This window comes from Spermophilus citellus, assembly GCF_964194105.1.
Source record: "Spermophilus citellus genome assembly, chromosome: 9".
Classification (NCBI taxonomy): domain Eukaryota; kingdom Metazoa; phylum Chordata; class Mammalia; order Rodentia; family Sciuridae; genus Spermophilus; species Spermophilus citellus.
In genome coordinates this window covers 137,472,873-137,497,835 of record NC_138191.1, presented here as the reverse complement: position 1 = coordinate 137,497,835, position 24,963 = coordinate 137,472,873, and the positions used below count along the sequence as shown (strand labels likewise).

Genomic DNA, 24,963 nt, shown 5'->3' with positions numbered 1-24,963 from the left:
AGTGAGTGGGAGAGAGTGAGAGAGTGAGTGGGTGAGAGTGAGAGAGTGAGTGGGAGAGAGTGAGAGAGTGAGTGGGAGAGAGTGAGAGAGTGAGTGGGTGAGAGTGAGAGAGTGAGTGGGTGAGAGTGAGAGAGTGAGTGGGAGAGAGTGAGAGAGTGAGTGGGTGAGAGTGAGAGAGTGAGTGGGTGAGAGTGAGAGAGTGAGTGGGTGAGAGTGAGAGAGTGAGTGGGAGAGAGTGAGAGAGTGAGTGGGAGAGAGTGAGAGAGTGAGTGGGAGAGAGTGAGAGAGTGAGTGGGAGAGAGTGAGAGAGTGAGTGGGTGAGAGTGAGAGAGTGAGTGGGAGAGAGTGAGAGAGTGAGTGGGTGAGACTGAGAGAGTGAGTGGGAGAGAGTGAGAGAGGGAATGGGTGAGTGAGTGGATGGGAGAGTGAGTGAGAGGGTGAATGGGTGAGTTAGTGAGTGGGTGACTGAGTGAGTGAGTGAGAGAGTGAGTGGGTGAGAGAGTGAGTGGGTGAGAGAGTGAGTGGGTGAGAGAGTGAGTGGATGAGTTAGTGAGTAAATGGGTGAGTGAGTGAGTGAATGGGTCAGTGTGAGTGAGTGTGTAAATAGGTGATTGAACAAACAAGGAGTGGACACAGGTCACCACAGAACGTGCTGGAGCCCCCCAACCCTGGGCGGGGACAAGCCCAGCGAGCACCCTGCCGTCTGGGCCCTCCTGCTCCCCTTCCCCAGCCTCTCGCTCTGGGGCCCAACCCCTGGGTGAATGGGGAGAGGCCGGAGAAGCCAGATCACGTGGCTGGACTGGGATTATTCAAACGAACAAAATGAAACACGTAAGTGAGCCAACGCTGCACTAAAAGTGAACTTCAAAACAAACAACTAGAGAGCCCAGCTCCAGGTGGGTACCTGCTGCGTCACGTCCCACGTGACAAGAGACCCACCTGCTGCCCCGCTGCCCAGCCCAGCTCCTCCACAAGCTGCCTGAGGGCACTGGGTGATGTCCCTGGGCAGTGGCCACTGCCAGCACCTTGCCCACTCGAGCCCGAGGGTCCCACGTGGGGGAGAGAGCTCCGCAGCGGGTGCAGACAGGCCAGCAGGACCTTTGGGACACACCCAGAGCTCATGCCAGACACAGGGATGGGAGAGAGGGACACAGTCAGTGGGACCTGCCACACCGACCCCAGGATGGCCTCACTTTCCCAGAAAGCCAGCACCTGCCCGGCCTGCAGTAGGGGTTGGCCCTGGCCCCATCTGCCTCCACCCCTGACCTTGGTTGGTCACTCCAGACAGTGAAAAGCAACCTTCCCCAGACCCAGCAGGGGGCCCAGGGGATACCGGTGGCTAGCACTGCCCTGCACACCTAGCGGGGCCTGGACAGCACACCCCGCTTCCTCTGCCACCCTGCTTCTGCCCCAGGGCCGTCATCAGTGCCCGGTGTTCCTCCAGGCAGAGACGGGTCAGGCGTGATCAGAGAGCCAGAGAGAAGTGCCCTCCCTCGACTGTCCGCCAGGCTGGGACCCCGCCCCCTGGCTCAGGGGAGCAGGCCAGTGTCCCACCCTGTCCCGTCCCCTGGAGTCAGCCACTGCTCCCTCCTTCCTTTGCTCATGTCCTGGACGGTGACTCACTTCCCTCCTGGAAAACACCCCGTCCCTTCCCTTCCCTTTATCCTGCTAGCGCTGGGCTCAGGACCAGTGGCTGTGTCCCCAGGAGGGGACTCAAGAAACCCAGGAGCCACGGCCCGTGAACCTTCACCTCCCAGCCGCCCCACAACCTCCCAGAAGAGGGGGCTGACTCCTCACCCCGTCAGCTTCACCTGCCAGGGCACCTGCCCCACACCCACCTGCCTGTCCCCTGTCCCCATGCCAGCAGGCCAGGAACCCTTCCCACATGGTCCCTGTGGCCAGTCCTACAGCCACAAGCCGCATCCTTTCACAAACCAGGCTTCAGAGCCTCGGGTCTCAGAGGACGCGATCCTGGGCCCAGCCTGCTCTCAGCCCCAGCCACCCGTCCTGATGTCCCAGGTTGCACAGCACCTGAGCCACGCTGGACGCACGGGGCTGCCCACACCTGTGCCACAGCCACAGCCCTCCCTGGCCATGCTCCTGCCAGCTGCAGTGCCGAGAGTCGCTGCTCCGTTTTTCTCTGTCACCTCCCTTTAACAGCCCCTGGCAAGTCGAGCTGCCGGACCAGTGACCCTGGTGCCTCTGGCATTGCTGTGGGGAGTTGTACCCAGTTCAGAAGACCCCGGCCTGCAGCCCCGGGGCCAAAGCCGGGAGGGCACCCGCCAGACAGGCCTCTGCTGGGCAGCAGGCGCAGAGGGACAAGCACACTCACCTGAGAGGCAGCCCTCCTGACCCGGCTGCTGGCTCCATCCCGGGCAGCACCGGAACACCGTGCGGGCCTCCGCAGCATACACCTGCCTGTAGCCTGTGTAGTAGATGGTTCTGGAAAAGAAGGAAGGACACATTGGCCACTGCGGAGCAGCACACCATGGCTCCCTCCACACCCAGGAGACTGGCTCCCACGTGGCCCAGGTGGGGTGGCTGCTGCCTACACCCATGTGCCCCTGCGGCCAGGTCAGGGTGCAGCGTGCAGGAGGAGCCATGCAGAGCCAGCAGCAGTCTCAGCCTGCACTCTTCCTGCCCGGTGCTACCCCACTCCCTCTGCCCGGCCCCCAACTCCCACGGTGGGCCTGCTCCAAGCTGGGGTCAGGTTCCCACCTGGCCCACGCCCCGGTCTCAGCTCCGGCCAGGCTGGGAGGACTGGGGGATTCAGAGTGGATGCGCCCAGCCTTGGGGGGATGGCTTTTGGAGTAAGCTTCATGCCTGAGGGGCCCAGGGCTCTGGGTGGCTGGTCCAAGGTGGTACCAGGCGTCCTTCCTGAGGGGTGACCCTGCTCTTGGCCCTCCCCCACCCAAACAGCCTCTAGCTGCAGTCAGCAAGGCCCCTCCCAGGCCATCTGCCCCATCCACTCCAATGCCGCCTCTTGCTGCTTGTACTGGGTTGAACAGTGTTCCCCAAACTCACGTCCACCTGGAACAGGGCTTGATTCAGAAATAAGGTCTTTGCTTAACCCTTACTTAGTTAAGATGAGGCCGTACTAGATTGGAATGGACCCTAACCTCCTGGTGTCCTTACGAACACACAGGGAGAAGCCGTGTGAAGTAGAGGCTGTGATCCAGGGACACTTCTGCGAGGCCAGCAGCCGCAGCCCGAGAACCGCAAGAGGCTAGGGCAGGGCCCCCCCACCCCCGTCTCTCCAGGGGCAACCAGCCCTGCCCACACCTGGCCGGGGACTCCAGGTCTCCCAAACATCGAGAGGACAAATTCCTGGTGCTTTAAGCCACCTGGTTTGTCATGGCTTGTTGTAGGAGCCCCAGGAAACACAGGGGCTCAGAGCTTGGCACACACCCCGGGTCCTGTGGCTGAGAGGCCTTTGTGCTCACAGTGACGGAACCGGGACGGAGAGACAGACAGAGAGACAGGTACAGAGACTGAGAGACAGGAAAGAGTAGCCAAGGAGGGACGATGGGAGGCCCAGCCCCAGCACAGCCTCCAGCACAGCACCCCCTCCAGTCCCCCACGGTCCACAGGGATGGCATCCAGGGGCCAGCCAACAGCCACTGTGTTGGGGCCCTCGAGGCTCTGGGAGCGGCCAGGCAGCCTGAGTTGTCGCCTCCAAGTGACAGACCACCTCCTTGCTGGGGCTGGCGCATGGGAAGCAGAGTTGGCCCAGGCCCCAGGCCCAACAAACAAACAGGGCGGGGGCCACTTCCTGGACGCACACGTCCACGCCAGGCACTGCACTCGGAGGTGCTGGGAGCGCCTTGCACAACACCTTGGCCCGACATGAAACCACTCGCCTGCGCAAACCCACCCGCGGCAAACGACATGGAGCAGAGCCCGAGCGCACGCCTTGCAGTGTAAACAGCATGGCTGCTGCAGGGCCAGGGTACGAGCTGCTCTTCCCGGCCACGGGTCATCCCATCTCATGGCCCCTAAAGGAAGGACCCTGGGAGAGGAACCGTCAGCCCCTGAGGACTGATCCCCGTTCCCCTGCAGCCAGTGCCACCAGGAGCTGATTCCCACAGGCTGGGGTCAGGGATGAGGCTGCTGGGAGGGAGGCCCAGTGGAGCCACAGCTGCAGGGTTTGGGCCTGGCAGGAGCATGGCCAGCTCCGTGCTGAGGGCCACGGGTCGCCCTCCTTCCTCTGGAGGACCTCGCTCCTCTCTCGCGGCTTCATGCAGCCTGAGCGGCCGGCACTGGCTCTTGGGTTTGCTGGGGAAGGCCCTGTACGCTGGCGGGATGCCAGGTGCCAGCGCAGCCTTACCTGTTCTGGGCCAGGCCAGGCGCCCTGTCACCCACACGGCCCTGCCCGCAGCCAGGCACAGACTCGACAGCCCAGACCCAGACACAAAGCCAACTCCTGCCCAGAGGGTGCAGGAGCCACCAGGTAACAGGCACTCGGGGAGCCTGTGTGTGGCCCATGATCCTTACCCCAGCTCAACCAGACGGGGAAACTGAGGCCCCCATGGCCCTGAACCTGGCCTAAGCACGTGGACACAGAGTCTGTCCTGTGACCCCTGGCCCTGGTGGCCACCCCCAAAGAGCTGGAGGAGATGCCCTTGTCTGTCCAGGGAAGCTGGGGTGCAGCTAGTGTGGGGGGGGACACTGATGGCCCTCACATCCGCTCAGCCCCTTTGCAATCTGCTCAACAAACCAGGGAATTCTCTGCACAGAACTGTCAGAGCGAGAAGGGCTAGAGGCCAGGCCGCAAGGCCAGGGTCCTGGGGCCCAACAAGTGGTGGCCGTCGCCTGCAGGCAGAGCCCACACCTGGGGCCCGCTGGCCTCACAGTGTCTGTAGCACAGTCACCTGTCACTCGCTCGTCCAGTGGCCAACGGGAGCAGCCTGACAAGCATCCCTGGCCCAGGCATGAGGACATGGGGCAGCAGAGCCAAGTCCCCACGCTGAGGGACATGCGTGGCGCTTGCCTGCCAACACCAAGGCCAGGCGAGGTGCCCATCTCCTGGTCCCAGCTGAGGGAAGCGCCTGCCAGGCCAGGCCAAACCCAGGCCCAGAGGTGCTCCTAGAGCTGGGGCCGGACTGAGGCCAGCTCTGGTGCCCACCAAGGCCAGGCCTCCCTGCTGGGCTTTCATCATACTCCCCACCCTGCTGCTCCGGGCCCCTGGCAGCCTTCAAGCTTTAATGACCCCCAAGAGAGATGCGGGGACATGAAGACGACCGCTGGTCCCCCAGAGGTGGAGGAGGGCTTCACAGAGGGCACCTCTGAGTGGGTTTTGGAGGATGGGTAGGAGTTCAGCAGACTGTAGGCCTCGCTGCCAGTGCTTGGCGCAGAGCCAGGGCCCAAGGCTAAAGCTTCAGCCCTGCCACTGACTCCCGGGAAGCCACAGCTCAGCGCCCAAACCCCTGGGCACCGGTTTCCTCAGATCAAAGCGCTCGCTGCCTGCCTTTTAGGGTCTGAAGAAACGCAGCCTGGCTGTCCTGGATGCCCACACAGCTGTCCAGGAAGCAGATGACACAGTGGGTCCCCCCAGCCGGCTATGGGGACAGCTCCTGCCCTCTCCCTGCCGCAGACACTCGGCTTCCCTGCCCTGCTCTGTGCCCAGCAGCTGGGAAGGCCACTCCAGGGCACCTCCGATACGCGCCTGTGGCATGAGGTGCTGTCCCCCCACGTGTGGGTCAGCCCAAGAGCTGAAACAGCAAGTAGGGCGGGGAGGGTGACGAAGCCCACAACCCGGCACTGGCTCCTGTCAGCCCACTCAGCGCCCACGCTGCTCAGGGACCCACCCAGGGCCCCCCCAGCCCGGGCTGCGGGGCCAGAGACCCGCCCTGCCTCTGAGCCCTCCTCCAAGCCGAGCCCTCCTCCAGGCCGGGGACCTCCTTCCCGCCCTCCCCAGGACCAGCTGTGGCTCTCCACATGCAGCATGTGCTGTCCCCACAAAAGCAGGAGGGATGGCCTAGTGCCACCTGGGACACTGCAGCCATGACCAGCTCCTTGTCACGTGACTGTCTTTAGGCCCAGGACTCAGGGGCACCAGACAAGGCCTCAGGGCTCCAGGACAGGAACTCTGGTACCATTGCAAGGAGGAGTGGCGTCCGTGGAGGCGACTCACTGGGCTGGACTGGGCAAATGGGGAGAAGAGGATGGGGTCAGGCCAGCTCCTGGGGAAGGGTAAGCAGGAAGGTGCAGCAGACAGACCTCTCAGCTCTACCACCTGGGCCGGACAGGCATGGACAGGCGTGGACAGGCATGTGGAGACATGGCCTGCAACTCGGCCCAGCTGTGCCCAGTTCCCAGAGGTTGGGAAGGGACACCAGAGGGGAAGAGAGACTGCGCATGCCACGCACACTGAACTGGGGCAAGCCTGGCCACCACAGCCAGGGGTGACAGTGCCTGTAGGCCAGGCAGAACACTGTCCCCATGGCTACCCGGAGTGGGCGTGGAGCAAAGGCAGACCTGAGCCACATTCCAGAGCCAGCCAGACTGCACAGCTGCCCTGCCCCCTGTGACCCAGAGCCCAAACTGCTCCCACTGAACCCCATGGCAGAACTGCCACATTCCTGGGAGGGAGGGTTGGAGAAGAGTCCGGACATCTTGAGCTGAACCATGCCAGGGCCGGAGTCCTGGAGCCAGACCTGCACAGGCCCCAGCCGCCCAGGAAACCCTGACAGCATGGCCCAAGCACAACCCCGGCAGGGAGGCTGTGGACGTATCAGCACTGACCCAGATGGTAAGTCCTCCAGATTCTGGGGCTTCCTGGTCACCTTGCCTACCCAGCCACCTTGGAAACACTGCACCCTGCGTCCAGCCACCACAGGCCACAGCGGGGAAGTCATGGAGGCTCCTCCAACTGGCCACCCACCACAGAAACCACCCTCCCCAAGGTGGGGATGGGGACCCGCATCTAGGCTACCGCACACCCTGGAAGCTGCGGGGAGCAGCCCCTGGAGAGCAATGAAGAATCTGTCCTTCCTGCCCAGGCCATTCCTCTGGATGCACAGCTCCTGTCCCCCAGCCCACCTCCCAGCACCAAACCTGTCTCCAGGCACTGTGGGGTGGGGGACGACAAAATGGCCCCAGGTGAGAAGCGGCCACACTCAACCACACTCCTCCCCCTTCACTCAGCATATGAGGAACTAACTGTCCAGCCAACAGACCTTCACTCGCCGCCCCCGAGCAGGCCGAGCAGACATGGAGCCACCACCCTGCACCCCAGGAGGGCAGCCCAGGGCAGGGCCAGGACCCCTGGAGCCCTGGCTGAGCACCCCTCCTCCCAGGACCCCTCCTTCCTCCACCCACTGGGGGCCACAGCCATGCCCCCCCAGTCTGCACCCAGGCAGGTTCCACGGTGCTGAGTCTGTAAACAGGAGAGGCATCAAAAAGAACTCCTTGAGCTTGGTTTTGAAATTAAATATTGAGCAATGAAAGCTTTCACGTGGGCTTGGGAAGAGGCCCAAGGGTCAGGCAGCAATGGCCTCCAGCCGGAACTCAGCAGGTGAGCTCGGGCTCTCTGCCGGGTGTGCCCAGCACCCCTCCCTGGTGGGGCCCCACACCTCTCCACAGAGCTGTGACTTGGAGCCTCCCTGGCACTCTGTCCTCAGAGGGAGCATCCGGTGGCCCTGATGGGCACAGCCCCAGCCCCCCACTGCCCAGCTCCTGCCCACAGCCCCAGGTGCCCAGCACCTACCTGTGCTCATGGCGAATGCACCATGCCTGCCGCCCACAGCCCGGCTTCCACACGGACACGACGCGACTGAGGGCCTTCACACAGGGCTGGCGGTGGCCCACCAGGGTCAGCTCCTGCTGGGCACACACATGGGGCCTGGGACAGAGAACAGGGACAGTCAGCATCTCACCACCCACCACTGGTTGGCACAGACCCCTCCGGCACATGGCCCTGGGAGGCCAGGCCTCCAGAGCACAGCCCTCCCAGTGCCCACCCAGGCTCGAGGGTGAGGGGGGTTCGAAAAGGAACCAGGACCAAGTGTCCCCACACAGGGACCACACACTGCCCGAGGTGCTGCCTGATCCCCTAGGAGCCAGGCCAGGAAGACCCCACACCACTTCCAGATAGGGGGGTGGGGGAGGACACAGGGCCCGCCCAGCCCTCAGGATGGCTCAGTGCTTCTGTTCTTTCCTCCCGGCCCCATCCCTGTGGTCTCAGTCGCTCCCAGCACCCTCTGAGCCATGCAGGTTGTTGGCACAGTGAGAAGGGCATCCCCTCCGAGGAGCAGGAAATGGAAAAGTAGAGCCATGGTCCCCACCCCTGCCAAGACCCATAGGACTCCCCTTTCTGCAGGTCCCCACCCCAGGGACTGCATAAACCAGGCCAGGGAAAAGCCAGCGCCGGGAGCGGTCAGCGTAAGACAAACCCCCACGCCCATCAGACTGTGAGGTGGGGAAAGGTCAGTGGAGGGACGACCCCAAGCAAGTTAGCAAGGCCCTGTCTCAAGATAAAAAATAAAAAGGGCTGAGGAGGTGGCTCAGTGGTAGAGCATTTGCTTGCACAGGTGAGGCCCGGGTTCAAACCCAGCCCCCCCTGCACATAATCCATGCCCTCAGGAGGTGGTGGATGCCCAGAGCTTGGGCTCACCCAGGTCAGGTGGCCTCCAAAGACAAGTTTCAGTAAAAGAGGACACGACTTAAGTGCTAACAATTGAGTCGGACCAAGTCAGAAGCCAGCAGGATTCTGTGGGACCTTAAGGAAGAGGAGACCAGGCTCTCCCAGCAGGGCCAGGTTCTGGGCTTGATCCCCAACACGAGGGGCAGGGCCTGTGGAGTGGACCACACTGCATGCTACCTGGGGTACACTGCAGTGAGCCTGGCAAATCCAGCACCTGGGCCCCACCACCGTTTTGGGGTACCAGAGCAGGCAGGAGGCCACTTCTCTCCCAACCTCCTGGCTGAGCTCCCTGCTCTGCAAGGGGACACAGCCTATCCCTAGCCTCTGTTTTCAAACCGTCCACCTGGGCAGAAGTTCCTGCTTCCCATACGGCCCCGACGTTTGTCTGGTCTGCTGGGGGTCCCCAGGCTCAGCCCTGGAAGACCCTGGCTGCCCTGTCCCAGGACCCGGCCCTAGGCCAGCCACCCCCAGATGGATGCTCTTGCAACCAAGGACTTTATTCCTCCTCCTCTTGCTCTCGCTGGGTGGGAAGCCCGCCCCTCAGGGAGCCACACAGCAGCTCTGCTTTGCAGCCAAGATGAAAGCGCCAACGAAGCTGGGTCCCCAGCCTGGCCTGGCCACAGCACCAAGGCCGAGGTCCTCCGCCCCCAGCTGACCATCAAAGACTGGTGGCCAGGGCAGAGCCAACCCCAAGTCCCCAGTCAAGTCCGCAGGACCAGGCTGCCCAAGACGTCCCACTCACACCCCTCCTGCAGTCTTCCGTGGCAGAGGCCAGCCAGCCCACGTCGGGGTGACTGCAGGGTGAGGATCCTCAAGGTGCAGGACAGGGCAGCCCAGCATCAGGATCCAGGCTCTCCTGTGAGCTCCCAGTGGAACCTGCTGCTCCGGCCTCACAGCCTCCACACCCCCGGCTCCCCCAGCCAGGAGTAATGAGCCAGGTGGGACGGATGTCCCCAACACTCCTGGAAGGAGGTAACGGTGGCTCCCTGCATTACCTGCTCCAGGTCACTAATAAGATGTGGAGCCAGGCCTGCTCTGGGGTTCCATGCCTCTCAGATGACTGCACAGGACGCGGGCCCCAGCTTCCCAGGGGCTGTGGCAGGCCAAGGATCCCAGCCTGAGTTTATGGGGAGAGGGCCAGGCAGGGGAGTGAGTCAGGAACGGGGGTCCCCTCGTTAGGGAAGGGCTCATCGGCCTTCCTCGGGCTGCGTCCTGGACACAGGGCCCTGAGTCCCCCCAGTCTCATGCCTGATCCCACCAATGCCAGAGGACCTCACGGCCTACCAGGACCACCCTCTTCCCCCTTCACTCTGTGCCCCAGGAGGCGACCTCACAAACTGCACACCCCCCACGTGAACACACGGCCCTCTGGCTGGTGGGTTTGGCTGCTTACAGGACCAGCAGAAGGTGGCTGGGGTGCTGTCCCTCCCCTGGGCAGGGCAGCCTAGGCAGGCCGCCGCTAGGGGCTGCCTCCCCACCCCAGGCCACAGCTCTGCCCTCTGGCCCTCGGCCCCACATCACACCTGGGACGTTTCTCTCCCCCTCATCACTAGGCCCCTCTCACTGACTCCTTCGTGGGGGGCTGCTCCCCACCTCCCTCCCTCTGATAGAGGCATTGTGTCCCCAGATGTCAAAAACAAAAAACAGGCTGTCCTGTGGCTGACCCAAGGTTATAAGTCAGACATCTTAAAGGACTTGCTCATGGTGGAGGACAGAACTGGTCCACCCATTCCCCCTGGCATTGGGCTAAAGTGGTGCAGCTTCACTCAGCGGTTCTCAAAGCAGGGTCCCCAGGCAGGCACCCAACCTCAAGGGAACTTGTCAGAAATGCACAGCTCAGAAGGTCACCATGGTGCACATCTGTAATCCCAGTGATTCAGCAGGCTGAGGCAGGAGGATGGCAAGTTCAAGGCCAGCCTCAGCTACTTAGCACGACCCTGTCTCAAAATAAAAATTTAAAAAGGGCTGGGGATGTGGCTCACTGGTAGAGCATTTGCCTAGCAAGGGTGAGGCCCTGGGTTCAAACCCAGCAACACACACCCCCACTCTCAAGCCTCCCCACGCCTCCCCCAGACCCACTAAAGTGGAGACTCTGGGCATGGAGCCTGGCATTCCTCCAGGTCTCAGCAGCGGCTGCTGCTGTGAGGAGCCCAGGGAAGACTGTCGCACACCCAGTGTGAGCCCTGGTCTGGCACCGGAGCCAGCAGAACAGGCTGTGCCGAAGGTGCCATCTGATTCCCAGCTCCCCATGCACCTTCTCCAACATGTGCAGGTTCCTGAGCCTCTGCCCAGTTTCCCCACCTGTAAATGAGGGCTCACAGCTCTGACCCCGCCCACTGGGGGGGGGTGAAATGAGCCAGGATGGAGGGGATCCCTGATGGCCCCAGGAGTTAGCTGGTGTCCCTGCACACTGGGGACCCCATGTGAGAGGGCCACCGATGCAGGAAAAAGCATCATCTGCCAACTGATGCTGGCCACTCTGCCCCTCGGCTCTGCTCACCTGCACTGTCCCTGGCCACCCATCCTCACCCCAGGGTGGAAGGGCAGGAAGAGGAGGTGGGGCTGGCTAAGGCACAGGACCTCTGAGCATCAGGCTGCAGAGCTCAACCTGGAAGCACCCTCACCTGTGAGACAGTTGAGTCTCAAAAGGGAGCTCAAAACAGCCACCACAGGGGCTGGGGTCACGGCTCAGCGTGGAGTGCTCACCTAGCATGGGCAGGGCCTGGGTTCAATCTTCAGCCCACATAAAAATAAATAAAATAAAGGTATTGTGCCCAACTACAACTAGATAATAATGATAATTTAAAAAAAAAAAAACCACGGCCACCACAGCCTCTCAAAGCACAGTTCAGCTTTCTGTCACCCACAGGTGGCTCGGCACAGCTTCCTGAGAGCCAAGCTAGTGGAACCAGCCTGGGAGAACGCGGGCCAGGTCCAAAAACCTACATGCAGAGGGGACTTGAGCTTGAAGGCCCAAAACTGCTGCAGGACAGAGAGAGGGGTCAACGTCATTAGCTGATCTTAGCAAAGCTGCCCAGAGGGGACTCTAGTCCTGGGGAAGCCTTGTGCCCTGGAGCAGCTGCACTTCCTAGGACGGAGCTCGGACCTCAAGTCTGGCCAGCGCTGCAGCATGTGGGTCATTGGCCTTCCCACCCGATACCCTGCTCCCGGTGGCAGCATCACCATCCCCTCGTGTGGTCAGCAACTGCTCCAGGGCCCAGGAAAGAAAGGCCAGCCATTCTCCCTGGGCCACAGAAACTCACTCAGAGGGAAAAACAAGCAGACTGGTAAATTCTGCCCACTCCTGGGATGGCTCCAAATAGGACCACCTGGACAGGGGGAGCCAGAGAAAGAGAACCATCCACATTGCCCCAGCAGATTCACAAATGTCCAGGGGCACCTGGGGCTGGTCAGTGGAGCAGCCCGTGACTTTTAGCACCAACCTTGGGAGCCCTGGGCAGCAGGTCACAGAACTGATTAAATGGAGGAGCTGACAGACCAGGAAAACCAGGCAGAGGGCACAGCTGCCTGGGCCAGAGCCTCCCAGCTCCCAGGAGCTCTCCGAGGGGAAGGATGACAGGGGACACAGGAGCAGCACTTTCTTGCTTGTCCAGCGCCTCCCCGGCTCCTCTAAGGCAGAGAGCAAAGTGCCTGCAGTCTACAGGTTTCCACTTCCTTCTGCTCAGCAGATCAAACGGCTCCTCTCCCAGCCAAGAGAGAAACCTCCTCTGTTCTAATTGGAGCTCCCCCAGCCAGCCAGGGCCCACTGCAGCCCTACTGTGCATCCAGGCACATGCAGGTGGCGAGGTGACAGAAGGCCTGTGGCAGACACACAGCCACCTCAGCCAACCTGGAACTCAGACCCACCTGCAAGGGGCAATTTGCGAACAAAGGCCTTATCTTATGGAGACAGGGCCAGGAAACAGTGGACAAAGGCCCCCAGGGTAGCAGCCACAGGATTGAAGAGCAGGGAGAAGCAATGGGAGGGGAGGATCTGGAAGGAGCCACAGCTCTTCCCAGCCTGGCTCCAGGCTTCCCAGAGGCCAGGTGAGCGAGTAGGACACAGGAAAGACCCCTGCTCCACTCCTGGAGAGAACAGCAAGTTTGGGCAAGTTGGATGGGGACCCAGAAAGGCAGGCAGCCAGCAGTTTTCGTGAGTGCAGCAGGGGCAGAAGCCTCTCTCAAGAGCAGAAACGTCCACCATTGAGCTGCTGCCCCCCAGGATCAGAGCCCCACGTCTTCTGGCAGCCGTATGAGAAGCAGGCAGTCAAGTGGCCCGAAGCCTGTGTGCTAACCCCTTGTGGGGCTGCAGCTCCCCTTGGACAAAGGCACAGGGACCACAGGAAGCAGAAGTGTCCAGCAGAAGTCCCCTGGAGCTGAGGCGCAGGCCTTTCAGTTTCTGGATGAAAGGTCCCCAACACAGAGGAGGCCCTCTGTGGAAGAGACCACAGGAAATCTTCCTTCTTGGAGCAAAGCAAGACCCAGAGTAGAGGCCCTGGGGGAAGGAATCTGCCTGCCTCCCCCCAGTGTGGAACCCTGTCCACTCCATCCCCAGGGGCCGCCTCTCGATCCTCCACAGCCAGGTACATAGAGGGGCCCAGCGCCAGGCCCGCTTCCAGAATGCTGGATAGGAGGAGCCTGAGGAGCCCCTTTGTGGCCCCTGAAGGGGGTTTCAGGGTTGCGGCTGGGAGGCCCCAACGTGAGCTGAGCCCAGGCCCTGGCCAGCCCCTCTGCAGCTGGCAAAGGCCTTGCCAGGTTGGCCGGCCCCAAGCCCAGGCACCCTGCAGGGAGCGCTGGAGTGGGGGGCAGCCAACAGGCTCTCCCCACCTCCTCCTCCTCCACTTTCCTTTGAGGCCAACACAGGGATTGCTTTGCTGTTTAAGAGAGACCGCTAAATGGCCCATTGGGGAATCATCTTTCAAAATTAAATTCATCTCGGCTGGCTCCCTGACCCTCTCTTCCTGCCCATTCTGGTACTGAATTCCTTCTCCCTGCAGCTCCAAAGCACACGTGTTTAACACACAAACCAGCTCTGCTGCCCCGTCTGGGTACACCCCGCCCCTGCGAAGGCCCCCAGACCCCAGGAGACAGGCTTTGGAGGAAGTGGGAGCAGGCCGCTTCCTCTGCCGTCCAAGCCGGCTCCCAGGCTAGACCCTGCCGGGCAGGGGGCCCGGATTCCTCACCTCCCTCCCCAGCTCAGCATCTGCCTGAGCAGGCAGGACGCACATCACAGAGGCCGTGAGGGAGGAGGCACAGGCCTGCCACAGGGGCTCCCAGACCCCACCGGGAACCCTGTCCCCAGTTAAGGCAAAGAGCCCATTGTTCTGGGGCCCCGGGACAAAGCCCAGGAGCTCGGTCCTGGTTTCCGACGCCCCGAGGAGCCTCTCCTGCTCCCGCGACTCACATGCTGGGCTGCAGCGGGAGCAGGGGTCGCAGCGGGGCAGTCGCACGCACCGCGGAGAGCAGCAGCAGCAGCAGCGCCGGGGCCACCGCGCGCCCCGTCGCCCCCGGGGTCGCCCTCGCCTCCGCTGGGAAAGGCATCGTGCGCGCGGCCAAGCCCCCGGTGCCTCTCGGGTCCGAGGCTCACAGACCGGCCCTGCGGCCCGGAGCCGCCGTCTCCGCGTGCGCCATGACCGGGAGAGTGCGCGGGGCGCAGCACAGGTGCCCAGGAGCCGGCTTCCCGCCCGCGCCCGAAGGGCCGTGCGGAGACCAGCTGACGCAGGTCCAGCCGGCCACTCGCTCCCTGTAAGCGGTGGGCAGACTGCGTCCAGCCGGGCGCGGGAGAGGCCCGCCCCGCCCGCGACACGCCCTGGGCCCGGCCGACCCCAGCCCCGGCCCCGCCCACAGCCCTGCCCCCACCCGCCCAGGACGCGCCCCCGACCTAGGCCCCGCCCCACACGCCCTCGGCCCCGCCCAGGGCTCCTCTTCCAGCGGCTCCCCTAGCCCTGGCCTGCCGGCAGACCGCCGTTCCCCGCGTCCCCCAGACTCCCACCCCGCAAGCAGAGCCCCTTCGCGCTTCTGCTTATCTCAGGCTGAAAGTCCCAGGCCTGGTCCCACCTAGAGCCCACCCCCGCGCCCCGCGGAGAACAAGAGAGGCACGCCTCTCACACCCTGCAGAGACAGGTCTCTACGGACCCCTGGGCCCAGACCCCGGACTCCGGGGACAGCCCTCAGCCTCCCCTTCCTTCTCAAGATTCCCAGGGAAAGCAGCCTCAGTTTGTCCTCCTCGTGGACCCTCCGTCCAGCCCTGGCATCTCATCCATGCTGGTCCTGCTTGGGGAAGAACTTGGGGATTGGGTGGGCAGCCTCTGCAACCCCCCGGGTACCTCCTACATTGTTGGTCAACCACTCCACGCATCTTTATTCGTGTTTCTGTGCAGAGTGCTCTTGGAGGTGTGCAGAGTGCTCTTGGAGGTGGCGGCCCAGGCCCAGAGGCACCGCCCGAGGACAGAGCCCTTCCGTGATGTGCTTTTCTTCTTTTACCCCCGGTTTTGGTTTAGAAGTGACCGGCTCCAGTGCAAGGACCAGCTGTCCCAAGGGTTGAAATCGGAGGCCCTGGGCTTTTGAATAGCCTGGGGAGGTCCAGTCTGGACAGGATCTGGTGGAGCCAAGAGTGAGTGTCACACCCAGGTGTGTGAGGGCCAATGTGCCAGTCCCAGCTGGTGCATCTGAGGCACCCTGCTGGCAGGCCCTCTGCCTGGGACCTCCTCCTCCCACACCCCCGGTGGTCTGAGTAAGATGAACCCTGAAGGCTCCAGAATCCCCCTCCCCTAACAGCCAGCTCTGAAGAGAGCCCCTGGAGGGGCTTGGGAGATGGAGAATCACAGCTGTCCAGAAGCAATGGAGACACAGGCACTCGTGCATACACACACACACACACACACACACACACACACACACGGAATCTGAGCTCTTCCCACCACCTGGAGGGGCACATCTGTCAGGTCAGCCCAGCAGTAACTCCTGCTCTACACTTGAGGAACCTCAGGTCAAAGGAAAGGAGGAGGCAGCCCTGCCCCTGGCTTCTGGCTGCCGGTCTGGGAACTGAACACTGGGAACATGGGGGTCTGGCTCCAGGACATTTGCCAGCCCCATGCTCTGCTGCCTGAAAGTCAGAAAAAAAACACTGAAGGCACAGAATAGATGGCAGGCAGTTCACTGGACTCTGGATCTCAAACACGGGTTGGCAGCTCCGCTTGCTGATCCTCCAAACAGGACCCATTCTGCCCCATCCTGCCCTCGATCTCACCCCTCCACCCACCCCTCCCTGGGATCTCGGTAGTAGCAGCTGTCCCAAGCCTGGTTGGCCCATGCCCCAGCTCAGGAACCGTTTCCTCCTGATCTACCCTCACATAGACCAGGGTCTGCCTTCAGGAAAACCTCCCTAGTGCCCACCTCAGCACCCCGCCCCATCCTGTGGGTATAGACACAAGTTAGTTGAGTGTTTCTCTAACTTTGGAACAGTGTGATAGGACCATCCATTTTTTCCCACCTTGTTTGAGGGGAGGGGTACTAGGGATTGAACCCAGGGCCACTCTTCAACTGAGCTGCATCCCCAGGCCTTTTCATTATAAGAAAGGGTCTTGCTAAATGGCCAAGGCTAGGACTCTCTTGCTTCAGCCTCCAGAGTCACTGAGATTACAGACGTGTGCCACCACACCCAGCTATTTTTCCCAACTTTGCATCTCATCCTCTCTCTGGAGCTGGCTTGGCACAAAGGGATGGCCAGTAAGGGTACGTGAGTGGACAGATCAGCACCTTGGAAAAGTTCAGGGATGCTCTCTGAATTGCACCCTGCCCCCAGGGCACAGATGACTCACAGCCTCAGACGTGTCTCCAGCTTATCTGAGGAAGAAGGAAAGAATGTGGACAGATTCTAGGTTAGAAGGAGATCTCTGGGCAGGGCAGGATCCAGGTTTTATGGGGCTTACAACATAAAATTCAGAGACTCTCTTGAAGCAGAGTCATAAAAAGAAGTTATTTTGTCAATTTTACAAAGCCACAACCACCCCCTGCATGAATTCCTAACCCTCCCCTCCCAGGGTGAAAGAGCTACTGCAGCGAAGCTTTCTTGACCTCACTGTGATTCTGCCTCTGTCCACTCTCATCAGCTGTCAGGTGGACAGTCCCCAGCAGGCGTCAGGACAGAAAGGACAGGTGCTTCCTGCTGGGAGTCCCTGGTTCAGGACACCTGCTCTCACCTGCTCCCAAGGCACCCGCAGCTGGGGTCTGCCCACTGTCCCCAGGCAGAGCCCTCCTTCTCAGGCCCAGAGGTGGACTGGTGAACCTCCAGCCTAGAGCTCACTTCTCCAAACAAGACTGGTGCAGAAGGAAGGCCCAGTGCTATTCTTTCCCTAAGTCTCATGCCCTTTACCCAGATCCTGGCTCCCCTGCCCAGCCTGGCACAGAGGGCATCGGCAACCATCAAACATCCAGCAGCCAAAATTCTCAGGTGCGTCTTTCCTCACAAATGACTGACATGACGACAGACTAACGAAGGTACCTGGAGTTCATATCTTAAAAGTCAGACTGCACACAGGTGTCTAAGACACTTGTTTTTTACTATTTATTTATATTTTGGTACCAGGGTTTGAACCCAGGGGCTCTCAACCACTGAGCCACATCCCCAGCCCTTTTCACTTTTTGAGATAGGGTCTTGGTAAGTTGCTAAGGGCCTCGGTGAGTTGCTGATTCTCCTGTCTCAGCCTCCCGAGCTGCTGAGATTACAGGTATGCCCAACCATACCTGGCTATGAGACCCTTTTAAACGGATTTAACTCACAATAAAGTTCATAGCAATCAAACTAACAAAATGCAGAAAACAGTCTCAAGACTTGGCTCTTCTTCACAATAAAGTGACAGTTCATGGGACACGTGATCTTTGGAGTGACGTTTTCCTTTTTTTTTTTTTTGGTGCATGTGTGTGTGTGTGTGCGCGCGCGCGCACATGCATGTGTAGTTCTGGGGATGGAACCCAGGTCCCCACAAGGGCTAGGCAAGTGCTCTACCTCTGAGCTACATCCCCAGCCCCCCTGTATTTTTTTGAGACAGGACTTGCTTAGTTGCCTAAACTGTCCTCTAACTTTTGACCCTCCTGCCTTAGCCTCTTGAAGGGATGGTTTTCATATAGTTAATGGTGCTGTCTGACTATAGTTTCTAACTGTATGTGCTCAAATGTTGCCTCTATTGCTCAGAAATAGGCACTTAACTCAGAAAGTTCACTGATATTTATTCTTTTTTACTTACTGAATTTTTGCCCATGTTTATCTCATGGAATTCACCCTGCTGTCAGCTCTCAGGAGACTCTGACCAGGCCAGGCACCATTGCAGGTCAGCATCTTCTCTCCTGTCTATCCACAAATAGAATCTACTTCTGGGCATTCCCACTGATCCTTATTCCAATCTCAAAGTCTTAAGGGTGTACCCCGTGTCACTAGAGTGAGAGACCGTTGTGATTCTCGTGACAGCTTATGGATACTGGCTTTACGTGACTGCCTGGTGAGAATGGCCCCCTTGCTGTGGCTTTTCCCAAGTTATACTGGTGATTCTTGTCCGTCACACTTCCACATGGATTTTGGAATCTCTTTATCCAGGTCTTTCCGGCTGCCTCGAGACTGAATTGCAATTGCCTTCCTGAGCACTCTAGGAAGGACGGACGTGTGCACCACACCCACACTTCGGGAAAGGCAGCGTGATCAAAGGAAGCAGGGAGGGCAGTGCCGGAACCGTGGGCACTGCCCCTGCGGAGAGCAGGGGTATTGAAACCCACCTGTCCCCATGCCCCAGAATCCCACAGGGTCACCCCTGCAGCTCAAGATCTGGCTGGTGGCTCAGCTCAAGTCTGGATTCCCGGACAAACCGCATCCCGAAAGTCTTTAGCAAAACTGCAGCCAAATGTCTGGATTCCACCTTAGAATTTGCTCACTCCATTTACAAGGTACCAGTGGGATTCGCTCCTTACAATCCTGAGGGTTTGTGGGGTATCTGATCCCAAATGTATGGCACACATGCCCAGGCTCAGATAGGACCCAGCAGCACACACCTCCCTGGCCAGAGGCCTCAACCCTCCCCTTCTTCATCCACCTGGTCACCACACCTGGGGCTGCTCACTGGTCGCCCACAGAGTGGGTCTGGTTTGGAGACCCACTGCAACAGGCACAAGGTGGGGACAACCCCCCCCGTTTCATCAGCTGGAGAAGCGTCACTGCAGCCTTCCTGGAGACGCTGTTAACGTCACTTCTGTGTGATGTGTTTTTCTGTTGGAAATAATAAAAATAGCATTTGGCCCAAGGAAAAATACTGTGGGGAGGGAGAAGCATCAAACCACCCCTTGGCTGATGATTCTTGGAGCGAAATTCCAAAGCAAACTGCCCCCCTACTTTCCCAGAGCCGGACCCGCCAGCCGCCCCATCCCGAGTCTGACAGGATCCTTCAGGAGTTGAAAGAGAATCCCACAGAGAAACTCAAAACATCCTCCACAGCTGCCGGAACTGATGTCTCCACCAACCCAAGAAAACAACCTGGCGTCCTGTCTGAACCTTACCAAGCTCCTCTTGACAGGTAGAAGCACCTGCCAAAGGCGCCTTCAGGTCCTCGGATGCAAAGTGACCATCTGCCTTCCGGCCCAGTACTAGTGACCATGCATCCCCCAGTGCTGCAAAGACCCCCACTAGTGATGTCAAAAGCCAGATGAGGAAACTCTCTAGAGAGCAAAGCCTCACACCTAAAGTTCTGTCCCCAGTACTGACCAATTCCGTGGAAGCCCACAGTCTCTGAGGCTCAAGAGACTTCTGACCCTCTCATCTGCTGCAGGAGAGAAATTAAAATGGAAGGGCGAGTCCCTGTTGAGCTCACAGGGGTCATGGGACGTGACCCTACATGGGGGGAGGGAATGGGACTCTGCAGCACTGGGCCTGGATCGGGGTCCCTCTGGTGGGGCCCACCTGGCCATTTCTGTGCCTCAGCACTCTTGGTGTGAAGTGGGAACACAGAGCCACTTTGGAAGCGGGCTCCAGCCCTGCTTCGGGATCACTCTGCCTGTGGGGTTTTGCAGGGAGTACAGCTGCTGTCCAGTGGCTTCATGGCACCTGACCACACGGGCCTGGCCCTCACCCCTTTACCACGGGGCAGTGGCAAGGATGGAGTGAGGTCCAGGCACAGTGGGTGTTTGGATTGCCTTCCGACCTGCACATTCATGCAGCAGGGCCAGGCATTGGGAAGACAGTGTGTAGGGATTGAATTGAGCCCCCAGAAGACCAGCCACAGCCTTACCTCCATATCTGCAAGTCTGACCTATCTGGGAAAGGGGTCTTTGCATCTCAGGATGAGATCACCCCTAGATTGTATCAGAGGGCCTACATCCAGTGACAGGTGTCCTCACAAGAGAAGGGAGGGGACCCCAAAGAGGGGACGGCCGTGTGATGGTGGGAGCTCTGGTGTGGTGAGTCGAGAAGGACGCAGGAGCCAGGAGGAGCTGGAGAGAGGCCAGAAGCAGGCTGTCCTCACAGCCCTCAGCAGGAACCAGCCCTGCCCACACCCTGGTCTGGGGCTTCCGGCCTCTAGAACCAGGTCTGTGAGTTCAGCCCCCAGCTTGAGGTCATCCATAGGAAACCAGCAGAAGCTGCAGAGGAAGCAAAGAGCATCTGTCCTCAGAGAGCCCTGTCCTGGACAGGAGATGGCCCCAGGGGGCCACCTGCCCTGGGCCCCTGGGCTGGGCAGTCTCAGCATCACCACATATGGGGCAGGCAGAGGCTTCTCTGGGGCCACTTCTGGGCACAGCTCTCTTGCTGAATGCACTTTGCACATGAAGGCCATGCATTTTGGGGGGCCATAGCCATGTGCATCCTATCCTCAGCCCCCTCCTGTCATGGTCACCAGAGGCACCTATTAAGGGCAATGTGGCACCAGAGCCACAACAACACAACAACAGCCACAACAACAGCCAAGTCAGAGCCCTGGTTCCACAGAGTGGGGAAAGGCTGAGAGATACTGGAGAACTGGCTTAATGTGCAGTTGTCACTGGAAGGGGGCTGGCCATGGGCCCTGCATGCCACTATCTCTAAGTTGCATGCTGACCCCCATGCCAGAGGAGCTGTTGCAACACCTGCAGAATCCCAGCAGCTCTGAGGACCCACCCTGGGCTCCCACGTCCCTCAGACAAGTGTCAAAGGTGGGGCTAAGTTGGGGATATAGCTCAGTGGTAGGGTACTTGCCTAGCATGCTTGAGTCATGGGGTTCAATCCCCAGCACTGTCCCCCTCCGCCACACACACACCAAAAAAGTGGGACTCCTTGATTTTGTGAAATGGTGAATCACAACATCTGGACATTAAGAATCTCCTCTTCCAAGCTGAGGTTTTGAGTCTTCTTCAGGAACTAAGATAAATAATGACTTTGTCTTGGATGCAGATCCACCCCAGCTGTGGAACTCTGCCTCTGTTTGGGGCTGAGCATGCCCGCGCTGCCACCTCCTGGTGGATATGGGAATGGCCTCTCAAGGCCCCCCACCTGGAGGCCAGTCACATCCATCTCCCTCCCACTCTGACAGGTGCAGGTACAGTGACCTTCCTCACACACAGGAACGATCCACCTGCTGCCAGCAGCACCTGTGGACTTATTGGGGAGCAGAGTTTTTGTGGATGATCCAGCTAAGATGAGGTCACTAGGGCGGGCCCTGATCTAGCATGAGTGGTGCACATGAAGAAGGGTCACCTGGGAGAAGATGGCCGTGAAAACAGGACAGAGGCCGGGAGGTGGCCACAAGCCAGGGAGCACGGAGGATCACCAGCAATGCCAGAGGCTGGAAGAGCAAGGAAAGCGCCTCCCGGGGGCTTCAGAGGGAGAGCGGCCCTGCCCACACCTCAACAGGGGACTTGCCGTCTCAGGAGCTACGAGAGTAAATTTCTGCAGTCTGAAACAAGCGGCTTGTGGCTTTGTCGGTGGCTATTGCACATCGTGGAACGCTACTTGTTTATGGTCTGCATGCATTTTTCAAGTTGATGCATGTCCAGGTCACGCCCCATGGCCACAGAAGGCTAGGCACCCCCATCACCTTGACTGCTCCTGCCAGCAGCGGGCCTCTGCACTGTCCTGGGCTCAGGCTGCCCACAGATCTGTATTCCACTCACTGGGGCTCCAGCCCCACGTCCAGACCTAGATATCTGCCACCACCCAGAACTGTCCTCTCTGCAGAACCAGTTCCAGACCACTGTGTCCCGGCCACCAGGCCATCAGGGCTGTCCTGCCTCCCAGCGCTCAGCGCCCTCCAGGCTCGCTCTTCATCCCTCAGTGCTCTCCCTTGCCCTCTCCCTGACCTCAAGCTCCCCAGGGCCATACCTCTCTGAGGGGGTCTCCTCTTCATCCTGCTGCCCAACCCAGGCCATTTCCCAGGGTCGTGTCCCAAGGAAGCCTTTGGGGAGAGGCAGTGCCTCCCTCCCTCGCTCGCTGGCTCTGGGATCCTGTCTGGAGAACATGGCGTGGGCACACTGGTGCACCCGGTGGGGACCCAGGCTTGGAGACACTCGCACGGCTCTCCCTCGAGTCCTCTTTCCCTCTGGCCTGAGCACCTGGTGTCCGCTGCCAGTGCCTGTGCACTATTCTAGGTAGCCTGCTCACCTGCAGGTCCCCAGCGGTGGGGACTGTCCTCCTGCCCTACGCCAGTCCTGACCCCAGGATCTCCCGTTCTCCATCTCCGAGCTGTCATTGTCATTCCACAGATGCTGCCGAGCTCTCCGAGCTGGCTGCGCAGGGCACTGGACGTGCTGAGTGGAGCCAGGGGGCCTTCCATGCACACTGCTGACCCAGGCCTCACGGCAGCCATGGCACCCACCCAGGCTTTGCCTACCTTTTGCCTTCTGGGCGAGGACAGGGAATCAGGAAGGGTAAGTAACAGGTTCGAGGGCAGCATGGGTGTGGAACGAGGTGGCATTCAGACCACAGGCTCTGCCAGGCTCCACTGCACCCCTCCCACAGTGGCTCCACCGGGGACTGGCTGCCCCTCTTTCTACTGTTTGGTCTCCATCCCAACATCTCCCAAGTCCCCCAAGCACCCATGGAAACTGCTGTTCACTTTTTTAAAAAATTCTAATTTGTTATATCTGACAGCAGAATGCACTACAACTCATATTACACACATAGAGCACAATTTTTCATGTCTCTGGTTGTATACAAAGTTTATTCACACCATTCGTGTCTTCATACATGTACTTAGTTAGGGTAATGATGTCCATCTCATCCCACTGTCTTTCCTACCCCCAGGCCCCCTCCCACCTCTCTGCCCTATCTAGAGTTCGTCTAATCCTCCCATGCCCCCCAACCCCAGTATGAACCAGCCTCCTCATATCAGGGACAACATTCTGCATTGGTGTTTGGGGATTGGCTAATGTGTTCACTGTCACCCTCCCTCCTTCAGTGCTCCTCTTAGGAGCCCCAGCTGCCATTCTCTGCCAGGAGACCCCAACCAGGACCATAATCAGTCCTGCTGTCCAAGGAGGGGACTGCCCCTCCTGCTCACCATGTTTGATGGTGGCTCTGGAAGTTGGTGGCACGTGGGTCAGGTGAGGCAGGAACAGCCTCCCTGCCACCCCTCCTGGGAGCCACTGGCACAGAGACAAGTGATGGGGGCTCTGCTGCTGCTCAGGCTCGGGTTCTCACAGGCCCAGGGGAAAGTCCTGGCTTAGTCCTTTGTTGATAGGACAGTGACGACCTCTGGGACTAGTGTTCTTGGTAATGTGCCCTCAACCCCATACACAGGTGGAGAGAGCAGAAGCAGTTTTGCAATCTCCCCAGATGCTTTGAGGTTAGTGGACCACCTCTGCTGAGCCAGGCCAGGGCTCAACAGGCCACCGGAAACATCCTAGGATATCCCACTTGACACAGAAACCAAGCACAGAGAGCTCACGTGGCCAGGTCCATGTGGACAGAAGCCAGGGAGCTAGGATTCAAACCCAGAAGCTCTGGCTCCAAGTTCCCCTGCCAGCTGCCCACGAGGGCTAGCTCTGCACCACCATCTCTAGGATGAAAGGGACATGGCTCTTCCAGCCCAAAGGCTCAGGCTGCTCCCCAACAAGGACTGGGCAGGGGCTCCACTGCCAGAGAAGAGGGGCTTCCTCCTCCAAAGGGCAGGGCCCACAGCAGGGGTGGGGGTATGACCTGCCCTGGTCCACTGAAGGTGTAGCAGCTAGCTGAACTTCAGCCCCAACTCCACAGGCCCATGGTGCTAGCAACATGCCATCATATATTTGCACACTCACTTTGCCCACTTCAAAATCTTGAATTTTTCAGGAAGCAAAGTATTCTGGTGTCTCTTGCTTCTATCAATGCTGACCTCTTGTGAGCAGCTCTTAAGGAACTGCTGTGTGGTCCCCTGCGAATCCCTGCTCTGGGAGATCTTGGGGATGATGGTCTCACCAGCCCTTGCATTTTACACAAGCCAGGAGGGTCGCTGCTGGTCGGCACAGTTGTGCTGGTTGTGCAACCTCAGACAGTTCCAGAAACTCTCCAGACCTAGACCTGTTTACAGGTCTGCAGCAAGCACAATAGCATTTACATCCCTGCGCTCTCATGAAAGGTAAAGAACTCTGAAAGCGGTCATGAAGACCCAGAGAAGAGGGGCTAACTCCAGAGACTCCCAACATGGCAGCACACACAGCACGATGACCCAGGGCACAGCGAGTGACCTACATGAGCCAAGAACATGAACAAAGCAAGTCCTGGTCAATGGCGGAACATCTCCCGGGGAGGTGAGCACACGGAGTTGACAAGAGTCTCATGTGTGTGTGTGTGGGGGGGCAACAGGGACATGACAGGGCAGTGGTCAGAGGGACCAGCGAGATGTACTGATACACAGCCTTGGAGCCTGTGAAGATAGTGCCAAGGAGGATGGCACTGGGATGGGTTGAGTCTCCCGAAGGGATAGCAGAATCCAGGGCAGTGTGCAGCTCCTGTGCATATCGCTGGGCTGGGGGAGGACAGACAACCATATAGTGACCCTCGGGACAAGAGCAGGTCAAAAGAATGCCCATCCTGACCCTTGGTGGTGTGACACTGGCAGGTGGCTGATCCTGTGCCTCAAGTATCCTCTTCTGCCTGCTTCCTAAGGTCCCTATGAGGACGCGAAGGAAGCCTGAATTCAGCACCGCTCTGGGCCCCCCTGTTCCTGGGGAGCTCCAGTTTCTGGCCCAGGCAGAGCTCTGCAGGGGATCTGCGGTCCCGCTTCCCCGATGTTGAAGAATAACACCAAAGAAGCACGCCGAGGCTAGGTCAGAGTAGAAATTAGAAGTTTATTAAAGGACAGCAGAAAAGACGTCTCCCGGAGGAAGAA

The 24,963-nt window shown here is 59.7% G+C and overlaps 1 protein-coding gene across 10 annotated transcripts in view; it reads right to left on the bottom strand.

The window, feature by feature from the left end:
• MEGF6 (multiple EGF like domains 6) overlaps nucleotides 1–14,325 on the bottom strand; it is a 94,663-nt gene extending 80,338 nt beyond the window's left edge. For all 10 annotated transcript variants that reach the window (XR_014023505.1, XM_081305746.1, XM_081305750.1 and 7 more), the window contains exons 1-3: nucleotides 14,049–14,325; nucleotides 7,709–7,843; nucleotides 2,333–2,442 (exon numbers count right to left, since the gene is read on the bottom strand). Coding sequence is in view for 9 of the 10 variants with exons in the window: in XM_081305746.1 (XP_081161872.1) it covers nucleotides 2,333–2,442; nucleotides 7,709–7,843; nucleotides 14,049–14,185 (382 nt within the window). In the remaining variant the exon portion in view is untranslated. The remainder of the gene's footprint in view (nucleotides 1–2,332; nucleotides 2,443–7,708; nucleotides 7,844–14,048) is intronic.
• Nucleotides 14,326–24,963: the final 10,638 nt, after the last annotated feature.